The following is a 14,524-nucleotide window of genomic DNA, read 5'->3' as shown; positions in this document are numbered from 1 at the left end:
GCTCCCTATAGAATCCAATGTAATAACTTGAACCCCCTGTTGTTGTTCCCCAGAAATTATATTTGCCGGGCGGGTTATGTCCGAGGAGCTTTCCATTCCCCGCAGGAATTCTTCGCCGAGAAGATCATCCCACCAACCCTTTGCACTCATGTCGAGATCCTTCACAGGTTGCAAGAGATGTAAGGCACGCCGACAAAAATGTGACGAGCAGAGACCGAACTGCGGTCGCTGCCAGACTGCAGGCGAGCAATGCCAATATGCAATGCAGTTGCAGTGGGGTGGACGGGCGTTTTCGCGCTCCAGGTTTGGTGCTTGCGTCGGGACAGGAGGCATGCAGAGACTCGGTATGTACTCTATACCAGAGGGATCTTGTACATAGTTCTGATCATTCCAGAATATTCACCAGGAGAGTTCATCTACACCACCAAGACGGCGGTGCAGTCAGCCAGCGCCAAACCCGGATCAGATCTCACTCTGTCGCAACCCGTCGATCCCTTCTCGTCCTTGTCGTCCAGTCAAAAGGCCTTATTACACCATTTTATCAACGATGCCTCTCAAATCACCGCGTGCCATTCGGGAATGCAGCAGGACATATGTCGCATGCTGATCCCAATGGCTCTTCAGACTCCCTCCCTACTCTACGCTACCACGGCCCTATCGGCGATTCATATCCAAGCCCTACACAACCAGTCGGAAAGCGTAAAATCAGCACCGGATATCGCCCGGCTAATGGCTCTCAGTCTTGAACATTTCAGAACAGAGTTGCAGAATCCCTCGTCCAAGGACCCCGAGGCGTTGGTGGCGACGGCTCGGACGCTCTGTCTAGCTGAGATCCATTCTGGGGCGATCAACCCGAACTCGTGGAGAGCACATATTGATGGGGCGAGGGTATTGATGAGGGCATCGGACGCCGCTGGTGAGGATTCCCTGCGGTCTACAAGCGGTTTCCGGCGGTATTTGGATCGCTGGTACTGGTCGATCGTGTCGCTTACGGCACTGACGGGCAATGGTCCACCAATTGGAGATATTTCAGACTTCGCCTCGTCTGATTTGATGGGGTTAGGCGGGTCTACTGATTACTTAGATGACTATTGGGGTTTCAGCGTAGACCTTGCGGCTGTCTTTAGGCAGATCGGTGCTGCCGCCTGGCGAAGTCATGAAATTGAGAAGGCTACCCAGGGATTTGTTGCAGGAGAGATTGACGGCAGTGTTGAGGATGATGCTGCGTCCTTGGAGTTCGCAATTCGACAGCTCATGAGTCGTGACTCAAACTCGCAGCCCTCATTTTACCCTAGGGCCGCAGAAGGCTTGTCTGCGGAGAGCGCTCAGCAGCTCCTGCTATGCAATGAGGCATTCCAACACAGTGCGCTTATCCAGATTCATCGACGACTTCGGAAAACACCAACTACCTCGCCAGAAGTGCAGCAGTCGGTCCAGCGTATCCTGGAGTGTACCGCGCAGATTGGGCCATCGTCAGGTCTCTCGCCTTGGGTGATGTTAACGACACCAATCTTTATTGCGGGCTGCGAAGCGCGTGGTCAGGATCGAGATACAGTTAGGCAATTGCTATCATCCTTACATGACACTATTCGCGTTCCAAACGTTCTTCAGTCATTGAGATTCCTCGAGCAGTATTGGTCTAACCAACTCAGCGAGGAAGAAGACTGGAGCCATTTCCTCGGTAAGAACTTTTCTTAGCGGTTCCTTTGTTCATGCTAACAACATCTCATTCATAGAACGAATGCAGTTCGATTTCATCCCATACTAGGGGAACCAGTCGACGAGAGCCTGTTAATGCCTCATGTGCAATGATTCATGTGTTTTTTTTTTATTCCAGTTCGGGTTGTATATCTTATCTTCCTTTGTTACCACTATAACTTTATCAACGAGTCGGTGTCGGCAGGGGGTTTGGCGTGCACATGTACCTATTTAAGCCCTGGCGTTTGGGAGCTGTGGCTAGTGATAAAAATTATTTTTTTTGTCCAATTATACACAATATATTTTTTTATTTTTGAAGCTACCACTTTATTTTAACTTATGCAACTATGCGTCATGGAGATACTGAAAGATGTCAAAAACGTCCAAGACGAATCCAAGTACGAGATATAACGGCCAGAACCTTCCAAGGTTCCAAGGTTATAATGACGTGATGAGTCAGAGATAATAAGCTCGTATTCAATACAAACCCTATCCACCAGTTCCAGGTAGAATATACGGATAACCTTATACGGGATCGGGGTCGGATGAATTGATATATACGAGATCTTGGGATGGCGTCCTCCTGATTGGTGACTCTAAACTCATCCATGGATCGGTGTAATATCCGATTATCGATCATTAAATCCTTTGCTTTGGAATTAGTAATTTTTCAATTGAATTTTCAATTGATTTCTCATTTGATTCCTAATACTTGTATTCCAGTCATTACTAAAACGTTTCGAAAGGTATAGGGTATTGCTTGAGAAGTATATAGTCTGTCCATTCCTCTCAATACAAGTTTGATTTCATAATATATCATCCAATTCAACATTAAACTATAACGCCTAAGGGTGTCTCTCTTGTTCCTATCCAATGGAATCTGCCATTCGAGATGCCCCATTCGGGCAGCTTGTTCGTCTTTTGACAAAGAATAAATACTTCCAATACCCCGAAGAAAAGCCCGACTTCAAGCTTCCCGACACATGGCTCCAATTGTTGAACTCTAGCGATGAAAGCAATGAAAAGAAAGTCACTCAACAAGGCTCTAACCGAAACCATGAACAGAGTGAGCCCCTAAGCAGGGCTTCTACCGAAACATCCATGCAATTCACCGAAGCTCGCCTCGTGGCTGACGAACAACATGAAATCGAAAAAGTCAAATCTATCCCCATCGCCCCCAGAAAAACAAAGGACGGTTCCATCCTTGTGGATTGGTACTATACCGATGATTCGGAGAATCCACACAACTGGTCCAATCGCAAGCGTGCTCTCATCACTACCATGATCTGTCTATATACCTTTGTGGTGTATACCACTTCTGCCATCTACACCTCCTCAACAGAGGGTATCATGAAGGAGTTTGGCGTGAGCACCTTGGTCGCTACTTTGGGGTTGTCACTCTATGTTCTGGGATATGGTATCGGGCCCTTGGTCTTCTCTCCACTGAGTGAAATCCCCGTGATTGGACGCAACCCAGTCTACATCGTCACAATGTTCCTCTTCGTGATCATCTCCATTCCAACAGCCTTGGTTGATAACTTCGCTGGCCTCATGGTGCTACGCTTTCTGCAAGGGTTCTTTGGGTCGCCCTGTCTTGCATCTGGAGGTGCTTCCATTGGAGACTTGTATAGCCTCATGGCCCTGCCTTATGCCATGATGGCCTGGGTTTCTGCAGCCTACTGTGGACGTAAGTTTCTTCCCACTCCACACACGCCCAATATATACCCAATACATGTCCATATGCTAATTTGATTTCACAGCTGCTCTTGGCCCCCTCCTCAGCGGCTTCGCCGTCCCCGCCAAAGGTTGGCGCTGGTCCCTCTACGAATCAATCTGGGCCTCCGCCCCGGTTTTGATTCTGATGTTCATGCTCCTACCGGAAACCAGCAGCGCAACAATCCTGCTCCGACGCGCCGCCCGTCTACGTAAAATCCACAATAACAACCGCTTCATGTCGCAATCCGAAATTGACCAGCGCAATATGCGGGTCTCAGCCGTTGCTGTCGACGCTCTGATCAAGCCCATGGAAATCACCATCAAGGATCCCGCCGTCCTCTTCGTCCAGATCTACACGGCCATCATCTACGGCATCTACTACTCCTTCTTCGAGGTCTTCCCTTTGGTCTATCCAGTCGACTACAACATGAACCTCGGCCAGATTGGTCTAGTCTTCCTGTGTATCATGGTTTCATGCATTATCGGAATTGCCATCTACGCCAGCTACATCCACTTCTGGATGAATCGTCGCATCCGCAGCTTCGGCTTCCCCGTAAATGAGGCTTTCCTTGTCCCTGCGCTGCCTGCATCTTTTGGTCCTATGATTGGCCTTTTCATCTTTGCCTGGACGGCTCGTGCGTCTATCCATTGGATTGTGCCTACCATTGGTATCACCATCTATGGCGCTACGGTATTCATCGTCATGCAGTGCATCTTCATTTATATTCCCCTCACCTACCCCAGATACGCGGCTAGTCTGTTCGCTGCGAATGATTTCTTCCGCAGTGCGCTTGCATGTGGCAGTGTGCTGTTTGCGCACCCGCTGTTTGGGAACTTGGGTGTTGCTCGAGGTGTCAGTCTTCTTGGTGGACTGAGCGTCATTGGTATCATTGGTATCTGGTTGCTTTACTTCTATGGTAGTAGGCTTCGCGCTTTGAGCAAATTTGCTATCTCGGAGGTGGTGGAATGAGTGTATCTTTTGGTTGCCTACTTACGAGTTTTAACGACAATTTGTTGCAGGATATTTGTTGAGCAAAACGATTAGAAAGAGAGCGGCGTTATATTTAGTGACTAACGTACAAATTGTCATAGTTAAATAATGAGAATATTAATACATAATACTCGAAGAGTTTCTCGTCCCTGGAATAATTGTACTTTTTCTGAAGCATGGCTAGAAGAAATGGCTAGGTAAGTAGTCGCATTCTTTGGGTTTTTGTGCTTAGACGGCACTTGAAATGTTAGTGCTAGCACCTCACCTAGCTTGCACGCCGGGGATCTACCCATATTATGTGGTAATTTACATCGGAGAATAAGTGCTAGTATGTTTGAATTATGGGATACGATCCGCAGCACTCTGGCTAAAATAACCGTGCTGTTTCTTCTATGGGTTGGAATTAAGAGGGCGTGCCGATTGGCTGGCACGGGAATAAATTTTAGAAATGGATCACTTTGAAACGATTATCTTAGAAATATCTAATGAGACCATAAGGTGCCGACCCCTACCTTGTTTCTATCCACAGAGAGAGGTAATATCCTCGGGGACGTAGGGCCTCATGATATCAATCAGCCCCGAGAGAGGAACCCAGTCAAGAAGACCGTGGATGCTTCGTATGGGGTGGCCACTGTACAAAACCCGGGCGTAGAAAGAGTTTCCATCCTCCCTATCTTTAGCCTCCCTGAAAAATTGTCAGTGAATCCTAGCTTACCATAAGACAATTTGACTTACCAAACTTCGAATGCAATGTTAGATGCCATGGCCGGCCAGCGAAGTGTCTCGATCCCCAGAGAACCTAGGATAGGACCGATATCCCCATCATGAATAAAGACGTGGCTGTAATCAAGGGAAGACTTCCCATCTAGGACAGCTTGTAGACGAGAAATAATCTCGCCAATGAACAAGCCCTCGACAACCTGGATGTACTTGACCACGTCTGGGTTCGTGCGCCAGTAATAGTTCCACTCCCAATCGCCAGCACGGAAGACCTCCTCGGCCATTTGCATCGTGACACAGGCCGAAGAATTTGACAGACTGCAGGGCAGATCATAACCGTTGCAAAGACGTCCCTGGAAGTTATCCGAAAAGTGGTCAAAGGTACTCTGCCACGAACTCTCGGTCGCACCCAACATGGCGCCCAGCTTCGAGCGCAACTCTTCTGTGACAGCTAGATGCTCTTTCCACTGTGTGGTAGACTGCAGACTCGACAGAGTAGAGCTGACAGCAGCGCAAGAGTATCCCTCGTTGACAGTGTCGACAGACGAAACCATCTGGTGCAGGGGTAGGGCTCCCTTGTAGTGAGGCCACAAGCCGCGCAGGACGGCGCCCGCAGAGGCCTGGGTGAGAGCAGACTCACTGGAGCGGAACCAGACGCGCTGGTTTGGCTCCTCGGGAATCAAGCCAAGCTTCTTACCGTAGACGCCCCACAAGTCCCTGCCATGTTGATATCCGTCCTGGACTCCTCCGATGGTGATCTGCGGGTACTGACAGGTGCCGTTCACGCTGGGTGTGAAGGGGTTGGTGGGGTCCTGATATGTCTGTGCATACATTGGCATGGGCTGGATGCCGCTTGCGCTGTTGGGGCCTGCGTAAAGATACGGACGCACATCATCGCAGTGATATGCTTGGTTCTAGGGGAAGGAGTTAGTTTGAGCCGAGAGCCGAGCTCAGGATCTGAGAGTTGCTTACCTCCCCACCTGGGAGAATGTTGTACGGAGTCCGCCGCTGGTGACGCTGTAGATACTCCAGGTACACAAGCTTTCCCTTGGCTGAGCCGTTGGTTAGAGCATCGGGGAGCTCGTATTCGTCTGAACGAGGATGCGGCATAGAACAGTAGTCATAGGTGCCGTAGGGGCTGCCCCCAGTTGGACCATGTGTTGGAGCTTCATAGATACCACCATATGTACCAATCGAGCTGTTGCTGATGTATGATGTATCATTCAGCGTTGGGGGATAGAAGGTGTCCCCAGGGGTTTGACCCAGCACTGAGGCTGCCACAGAAAGCAAGACGAGGCTGCGCATAACGGAGATAGGTTTAAGTGAGAAAAACCAAGTCTGTCGGAGACCTTCGAATATGTAGATTTCCGAACTGATTGCTAGCAAACCCAAGACGAGAAACAAAATGAAGCTCCACCGCAGTCGCACCAGTCGCGACCTAGCAATCGGTGCACGTGGCGTCGTCAAGCCAACCTGGGGAGTGCCATTAGCCATGTGGCTCTACATAGTATAGCCGACTTTGGGCTAAACGACCATTCTGAACATCGGATGTGGATTAGCTGAAGCGATCGACAATTGGTTTCCCCAATGTTTCCGGCAACTGCGTCTCTGGTCTTGGCGTACCCCTTGCAGAATATTGGCTGGGCTTTTTTTTCCAGCAAACACTATATATAACGCTACCTAGTACATATGTTGTGTTCAATATTTCGGTATCTGTTGACTGAAATCTAACTATTTACAAAACGATGTGGAAGGTCGCAGTTGTTATGGCCATGGCGCTTCCCCTGGCGTCTGCCGCCTTAGCGGATCTCGCACTTCAGACAGTGCTTGACAATGCCACTCCAATATTTGGATCATACAAAAAAAGCACAGGAGGGAAAGCGGAATGGATGAAGAGCTATCCCGATGAAACTTTGCTTGTTCATATGAACATTCCCGGCACTCATGACAGTGCCACATGGAATTACACCCAGGCGACGCAAGACGCCATGCAAGGCATCACAGATCTCAACCAGGTTGTTGTTCCGGAGCCAGAGGCATTACGGTGTCAAGATTCACCTTTTATCGATATGCTCGATATGGGAATCCGGGCATTTGATCTGCGATATGCTTTCGATCCGACAAACACCACCCTTATCTTCTACCATTCACAGGCCCTGCTCTCGCAGACAGCCACAGTCGATGATGTGCTGTTTGGCTTTTATCAGTGGCTGGATGATCACCCCTCGGAGACTATTTTCCTTTCGTTCCAGTATCAAGGCTCGACCGGCCTATACGCCTCCAACAATGCGGCCGTGCAGCTGCAGCTTTACAATATCCTCACCTCCCCCGTTGCGCGACACTATTTCATGCCAACAAACGACGAACTAGGCACCCTGGGTGACTCGCGTGGCAAGATCACTCTCATGCGACGCTTTGACCTGGACAAGCTTCCAGATTCTTACACAGCCGCACTTCCCGGCCTGCACTTCTCGCCTAGTCTTTGGACCGATAACGACCCAGATATCACCCTGGAATACAACACGGCCAAGAGCTTGAGTGCCTACATAGAAGACTACTACCAGCCGCTCACGGCGACAGGGTCCAGTGCGATTGAGAACATCAGGTGGAAATACAACGCCACAGTAGAACACATCCGCAAAGCCACTAGCCAACACCCGGACAGTCTCTTCTGGACCTGGGCGTCTAGTAACAACATAGAAAACAATCCTCCCGATTGGCCTAGGATCATGGCACTGGGAAACGGCACTGACTATACGCCGGCTGGCGGGGTTAACCAGCAGCTAGTACCTTTCCTAGAAAGACAGAAAGGCAAGCGAGTGGGGATTGTGATGTTCGATTTCTTTGAGCAGCCCTCCGACCTCATCGATACATTCTTAGATTTGTGAAGTACAAAATGAGAGATTCGTTGGCAGCAGCATAGTCAACTACCAAGCCAACATGAGAATCAATCAATTGTACAATCGCAGAGCCCAAGGAATTTACTTGTACCTCCCTAGTCTATCTACGCTCTGAATTCCACGATTGGAAGCTTAGATATTCTGAGACCCCAGGTAACACTGTAAACAAAAATGAAGGGAAGGCACAACACCGTCACAGTATATCATATGGCGACGCCTCGCCACGCCTTCGATCAGATCGCAATGCCAATCAAATCGGATACAATGCCATTGTCCTCGGCCGATGTCAAACTCTCCACTAGGCCTGCCCAGCTCGGTATATTGATACTGCGACCAGAGAGAAACCCCATCTTCCAAGTTTCCCACTTAGGTGTATCCAAAGAGCACATGAGGCTTGCACAACGGGCGAATTCATGTTTTTCAAGAATGTCTTCATGATCAAGGCAGATGCATCTCCATGCATCGTCCACCTTAGACACATACTCCCAGACATCATAACATTGGCTATATTTGATATTTTGCAACTCAAGCCAGCCAGATCGCACCACACTCCAATCAGAAGGTTTGCAGTGTTTCTCCAGCTTCTCCCACATCTTCTGTGGGTTTCGAATCTTGCGAACAATCAGCCTGGTAGTGGCAGATAGATTTGTACTAATAATCTTCCTCGCTGCCTCGTTCAGGCTGTCTAATTGGGGTTCCAAGTAGTGGGATGGAGGGAGTTGACCGATTTTTCCCTCAACCAAATCCAATAGCAGATTGTTCCTCAGAACAAGCCTCATTCGGTGGCGCCAGACGCGATAGTCGGATCGGCCACGCAACGGTGGGCAATCGCATTCTATTGGCAAATTATCATCCTCGAATGAACTTCTTAAGCTAAAGGCGCGTTCGATTGACGCCTCTATTTTGGAAACAGATTGGGGTATGAAGTCTCCCGAGCCTTTGGGCACGACGGTGGTCTCAATGGACGTTCTATCAGCGGCATTGACCCGGCGCCTTTTTGCGGGCGAGCTTAACGGTTCATCTCCCGGAGGTTCTTGCTCAGAGATGGATCGTTTCGCCAATGGTGTTGAAGAGGCCATGCTGTTGTTCCTTGATGGGCAGACCTAGTTCGATAGATCAGAAAGCTCAACAGAGGTCAGGGTAGAGTAATGGGAATCGACAAGCAGTGTTTTGAATTATCAGAGAAGAAGCATATGAAATAGTGATGTATGACGTCGCTAACTGATTATGACAAACGGGGATCCATGTCGAGCAAGGGGAGCACCGTTTATATGGTGTACTAGACCTTCTATGACATTATCTAGAAACAAGGAAAGCTGAGCACTCAGACATGCAGCCCTACATTCCTAGGAAAATCCAGAAAACAGTTGACATTTAGATATACTTTCCCCCCTTTCCACAGTGTATTGCTGGGGTTATGAATCTTTCGGGCCTCTTTTTTTTTGATACAACAGAACTACTTGAGCATTTGTAGTGTGATGAGAATTTTGACAGATGAGGCATGGGAGAGGTACTTTGCAATTTCGATATCTCAAACGCGGGTTTAAAGGTGAAAGAAGAATCCTGGGATATAAATGCTGAAAGTACTCCGTAGGACCAATTTCCCAGGGGAATACATTCCGCGCAACTCCTTAAAACTCTAAACTTCTCACACCGAACACCCTCAGTTTTGGCTGAAAAGGCCGACATACCACCAGATGCAACGCCCACAAATGCAAATGGAGCAGCGAAAATAGGAGTCGCCGGGCTGCCGGTCCCGTTCAGTACTGAGGTAGTTGCATATGCACTCTGAGCAGATGTACCCGTCGCGCCAGTGAAATTAATTATGGCCGACCTGTAGGAGAAATAGTGGCGGATGTCGTTGTCATTAGCGCTTTGGAAGCGCTAGTAATTTTTGTTGACTCATTTGAGGTCTTGATATTGAAGTTCGGGGACTTATTATAGATGGCACAATTGTTGATAGAGTCAAATTTGAGGTAGTAATTATCACTGGTCTGAAAGAGCTGCTAACATTCCAATGGAATTTCCCGCCGCTACTCTTAGTGTCGGCTATGAAGATATTAGTTTGGTTGTATTTGACACAACGCTAGATGGAATTGGTTTGACACATTCCACTCGATGGTGTAGGCGGTGCCGGCATGAATGATTTCACTTTTGGTAGGTCGGGTGATAAGATGAAATTTGGCGTCAAGGGAGAATGGTGTGCTAAATAAGCGATGAGAGTGATAATGTAGTAGTCGAAACGCATGCTGGATGTTATGTAGGTCCTGTATGAATAAACAGTATGCCTTTGAGTCAAATAAACAGTTGGGCCACCAAGGGTACCTAAATATCCCCAAAGTGAAAATGGGGGCCGAGGCCGACGACAAGCGTTAGGACAGGTGATATGAGCCGTAAGGCAGTTTCTCTCTAGGGCTGTTTTATATGCATTAGGACCGCCAGTATCGCATTATTGGGGTCTGAAGCTTGGAAAACCAGGGCTACTACATACCTCTATAGTAAAGTAATGCTTATAATTGGCATGTTCTAATGTGTTACAATGCACTCATTTTTCAACTGTTCCAATACCATATATGTCCAGGTCTACCTACCTTCGAAGCGATATAGCATTGAACTTTCCAAGGTTGGAATATATATACCGTTGTTATTGGCGCTGATTGGCCACTATATATCCTACTCCGGCAACAGACAGGACCCACCTGGCCACATCGACCACCTAAAGAAATCACATCTTGTTCCATGTACTGCAACGTCATGTCTTCGCATACTGATAATTCTGGTCGGATAAGGACCCGACAGCGGGCCAAAAGAGCATGTGAAATGTGCAAGCTGCGAAAGCGGAAATGCGATGGTCATGAGCCTTGCACTTGCTGTATACGGTATGAGTATCAGTGCAGCTTCAAGCCTTCTGCACGGGAGAAAACGACCGCCTCTAAGTTTTCGGTACTGGGCGACGAACTCGAAATACAAAGGTTTTCCGACCGAGCTGGTGCTAACCATGCACACATGGAAGCCAATTCAGGCACTGCTTTCCCTCATCTTCTGGGTATGAAAATGAATCCACAGAGCGCACCCAAGGTGCACGGTTTTAGCTGGAATTTGGGTCCACGGGATGAACCCCTAGAGCCCTCTACCAATATGACAGATCTGATTTCAAGGGAGGAGATGGAAGATCTGACCGACCATTATTTGAAGAAGATACATCCTGTGTATGGGGTCCTGGACTCTGAAGATTTACGGCAAAGGATTGATGATAGGTGGCATGATCCTACGACCGTGGCTTCTTATGACTCTATTCTCTGTGGCGTGGCGGCATTAGGCTCCTTGTACTCAGGCCACAAACAACATCCCAAGGAATGCGCACTGGTACAGTGTGCAAAGGAACAACTCGAAACAACCAAAACTTCAAAAACAATTCTCCTTCACCATGCGAGTGCTTGGATATTACGGACGATATATCTCCGGACCACTAATTGCCCTCATGCGTCGTGGATGGCCAGCTGTTCCACTATGCACATTATCGAGGCCATTGGAGCCCATCAAGACCCCGAACTGGCATCCTTAGTGTATTCTGACACTGCAGACGTCAGTTTCAATGAGGAAACCCGCCGCCGGCTCTTTTGGGTAGCCACGGTTCTAAATTCGTGGATTTCCTATGAGTACGGCCGATCGCGTGTGACCCCACGAGGTGTCTCATGCAAGCTCCCCTTACCTCGAAAGGACGACTTCACCACAGACCTGATAAGCCTATATCAAATCTCCGAAGGACTCGACCCGGACCGTGACAATAATTCTTCTGTTTTCGAAGAGGCTCTGACCCGCGTTGAGAGCCTTGGACTCTCCCACGATGCTTTGATCCTTTCCCAAAGTAATTTAGCGCTCACGATATATCGTCGGCTGCGAATTTTGTCTGTGAATATACCGAATGATGTTCTTGCTCGCGTTATGCGATTTGGGAACCAGGGTCTTGATGCCGCAACACGTCTAGCCGAAGGTCGCTGTCCGTGGTGGCATGTTGCCAACCTCCCGTTTCAGTTTATTTGTATCTTGCTGGCCATTGATACAAGGGAATCGCTGTCACATATTGGTCCTGCGCTATGCTCGTTCAGGGCCATCACCAGGCATTACAATACACCTACTATCCACACGGCACTGGAGACAATAGAATCGCTAGTTTGTCTTTTCCAAACCAAAAAAGAACGGGACTCCATCATTCTCAGAGACAGTTTACAACAAAGGGATAAAGGACCAACTGAGCCAAGTTCAACTACTCCCCAAGCCTTGGACGTTGCTTCTTGGCTGGGAGCGACCGAAAACCTGTCTCTACCTGATGAATTTGACTGGGACTGGAATGAATTTCTAGACACACAAATTCCTGGTTTTGGCTAACGCAAAATTGGTGCCTGGGGATAGATAGCATACAGATTCGCGATGACTTGAGTACGTGGTTGAGGGATGTCCGCATTGCGTTTATATAGACTCCCATTCTATGGATTTACGTAGACAGCATGCGATGATATTCGATATTGATTTTTCTTTCCAACGAAAACTAGAAATTAGCTTGACTTTACTGTGCTCTCCTTTCTTTTTCCGGTTTCATATAATTTTGAACGGGTAAGTAGGAAAGATCGGGTAAGTCGGGTAAAGCGGGAATCGGGCAACGGAAGTAGATGTAGAAGTAGATATAAAATTGCACTACAAAGAAAAGTAATAAGTGAAGAGTCAATATTAAGAAGCTAAACAGATTTGTGCGAACTACTACTTTTTGAGTTCCAGTTTGCCCCTTGCTTGAGCCCACGTCCCCGCCCTGCGACCATGCAGTCTTTTCGACAATACCGACGTATGCGCAAGGACTTGCAAGAAAGCATTCAATTGCACGGTCTGAATACTGCTACGGGTGATCCTCATACACAACCAACCAACGATATCCTAGAGGATGTTAATGATGCCAGACCGGAGAAGGGTATCCGTCCACTATCCGCTACACGGAAAATCATGCTACATGACGGCAAGAGAGTGACAGTCCCTGGTGTGAAACCCCAGAACGTATCCGAGACCTCTGAAAGATTCGACCCGAAAACACTGTTTATTGTCGGCTTCGATGGTCCCAATGACCAACTCAATCCCAAAAACTGGTCCACGGGACAAAAATGGTCGACATTGGGCATTGTTGGTACTACGGGTATGCTGGTTGGATGGGCTTCATCAATCGACTCCACTGTGATCAAACAAGGACAGGAGGAATATGGGGTCAGCGAGATCGTCGAATCTCTAGCAACGGCGCTTTTCCTGATTGCTTTTGGCATCGGCTCACTTGTGGCTGCACCTTTTTCTGAGACCGTTGGACGAAACCCAGTTTATATCGTTACATTGTTTATCCTTATGATCTTCACAATGGCCTCAGGACTCGCACCAAATCTCGGGGCCCAACTTGCCTTTCGCTTTCTGGCCGGACTGTTTGGATGTACGCCAATGACCACGTTTGGCGGCAGTATGTCCGACATATTTGACCCCATCGAGCGCACTTATGCCTTTCCAATTTGCTGCACGCTGTCATTCCTCGGACCCTTTCTTGCCCCAATGGTCGGATCATTTATTGGACAAAGCACGCACATCAGTTGGCGCTGGACTGAATGGTGCACGATGATCATGGCTGGGCTAGTGACATCTGCTATCTTCCTTTTTGTTCCAGAAACTTATGGGCCAGTACTGTTGGGGTGGAAAGCAAAACATCTCCGTGAAATCACCGGTGATCAGCGTTTCAAGGCGGAGTTCGAATTACGACAGACACCGCTCTTCACTCGGCTGGTGCACAGCTGCTCCCGCCCTTTCAATTTGTTCTTCAGAGAAATAATGGTGGCGCTCTTTACCATCTATCTCGTCGTCGTTTATATCGTTCTTTTTGGATTCCTGACGGGCTATGAGTTCATCTTTGGCGACACATATGGCTTCGATCAAGGGTCCGTGGGATTGACGTTCATCGGTATGAACGTAGGTTTCCTGGTTGCATTTGCCCTAGTGCCACATATCTACTTCGCATACAGGAAGAGACTCTCGAGAGCCATTGCGAATGGAGAAAAAACCCTTCCACCCGAGGAGCGGCTTTGGTTCGCTATGTACGGCGCTCCTTGGTTGCCAATCTCTCTTTTCTGGATGGGTTGGACCAGCTATCCCTCGGTTTCTTACTGGTCACCTTTGATCGCCTCGGTGGCTTTTGGGTTCTCTGTTCAAGGAATATTCATCTCAACATATCAGTATCTCATCGATACATATGAGCTTTTCGCGGCTAGTGCGCTGGTGAGCGCAACTTTCTTCCGATATATTGCCGCTGGTGCTATGGTCATTGTGTCAATCCCAATGTACAGCAATTTGGGTGTTCATTGGTCTCTCACGTTGCTAGGATGTATCTCCGCCATGATGACACCCGTTCCATTTGTTTTCTACAAATATGGGCATTTAATTCGACAGCGGAATAGAAACAGGGCCTGAGAGGTTGAGA

At 48.3% G+C, this 14,524-nt stretch overlaps 7 protein-coding genes across 7 annotated transcripts; 5 read left to right on the top strand and 2 right to left on the bottom strand.

Annotated features, from left to right (window-relative positions):
• Positions 1-137: 137 nt before the first annotated feature.
• Positions 138-1,768, top strand: N7537_011675 (Zn(II)2Cys6 transcription factor; the record flags this gene model as incomplete). The annotated part of the gene is made up of 3 exons (XM_056902729.1): positions 138-344; positions 395-1,681; positions 1,737-1,768. Exons 1-3 carry the CDS (start codon positions 149-151, stop codon positions 1,766-1,768), a joined length of 1,515 nt encoding a protein of 504 aa, XP_056748016.1. The 5' UTR covers positions 138-148.
• Positions 1,769-2,571: 803 nt separating this feature from the next.
• N7537_011674 (MFS transporter) lies at positions 2,572-4,384 on the top strand (the record flags this gene model as incomplete). Its single annotated transcript, XM_056902728.1, has 2 exons — positions 2,572-3,385; positions 3,459-4,384. 2 exons carry the CDS (start codon positions 2,572-2,574, stop codon positions 4,382-4,384), a joined length of 1,740 nt encoding a protein of 579 aa, XP_056748015.1.
• Positions 4,385-4,924: 540 nt separating this feature from the next.
• Positions 4,925-6,619, bottom strand: N7537_011673 (histidine phosphatase family protein; the record flags this gene model as incomplete). Its single annotated transcript, XM_056902727.1, has 3 exons — positions 4,925-5,090; positions 5,141-6,039; positions 6,098-6,619. 3 exons carry the CDS (start codon positions 6,617-6,619, stop codon positions 4,925-4,927), a joined length of 1,587 nt encoding a protein of 528 aa, XP_056748014.1.
• Positions 6,620-6,870: 251 nt separating this feature from the next.
• Positions 6,871-8,013, top strand: N7537_011672 (phosphatidylinositol-specific phospholipase C; the record flags this gene model as incomplete). The annotated part of the gene is made up of 1 exon (XM_056902726.1): positions 6,871-8,013. The coding sequence occupies one exon, from the start codon at positions 6,871-6,873 to the stop codon at positions 8,011-8,013; it is 1,143 nt and encodes a 380-aa protein (XP_056748013.1).
• A 245-nt stretch (positions 8,014-8,258) lies between these two features.
• N7537_011671 (uncharacterized protein) lies at positions 8,259-9,104 on the bottom strand (the record flags this gene model as incomplete). The annotated part of the gene is made up of 1 exon (XM_056902725.1): positions 8,259-9,104. The coding sequence occupies one exon, from the start codon at positions 9,102-9,104 to the stop codon at positions 8,259-8,261; it is 846 nt and encodes a 281-aa protein (XP_056748012.1).
• A 1,675-nt stretch (positions 9,105-10,779) lies between these two features.
• Positions 10,780-12,414, top strand: N7537_011670 (uncharacterized protein; the record flags this gene model as incomplete). The annotated part of the gene is made up of 1 exon (XM_056902724.1): positions 10,780-12,414. One exon carries the CDS (start codon positions 10,780-10,782, stop codon positions 12,412-12,414), a length of 1,635 nt encoding a protein of 544 aa, XP_056748011.1.
• A 453-nt stretch (positions 12,415-12,867) lies between these two features.
• Positions 12,868-14,514, top strand: N7537_011669 (MFS transporter; the record flags this gene model as incomplete). The annotated part of the gene is made up of 1 exon (XM_056902723.1): positions 12,868-14,514. The coding sequence occupies one exon, from the start codon at positions 12,868-12,870 to the stop codon at positions 14,512-14,514; it is 1,647 nt and encodes a 548-aa protein (XP_056748010.1).
• Positions 14,515-14,524: the final 10 nt, after the last annotated feature.

This window comes from Penicillium hordei, assembly GCF_028827395.1.
Source record: "Penicillium hordei strain IBT 12815 chromosome Unknown utg000006l_segment0_segment0, whole genome shotgun sequence".
In the NCBI taxonomy this organism is placed as follows: Eukaryota; Fungi; Ascomycota; class Eurotiomycetes; order Eurotiales; family Aspergillaceae; genus Penicillium; species Penicillium hordei.
The sequence above is the reverse complement of the archived record's forward strand: the minus strand, read 5'-3'. Positions and strand labels throughout refer to the sequence as shown.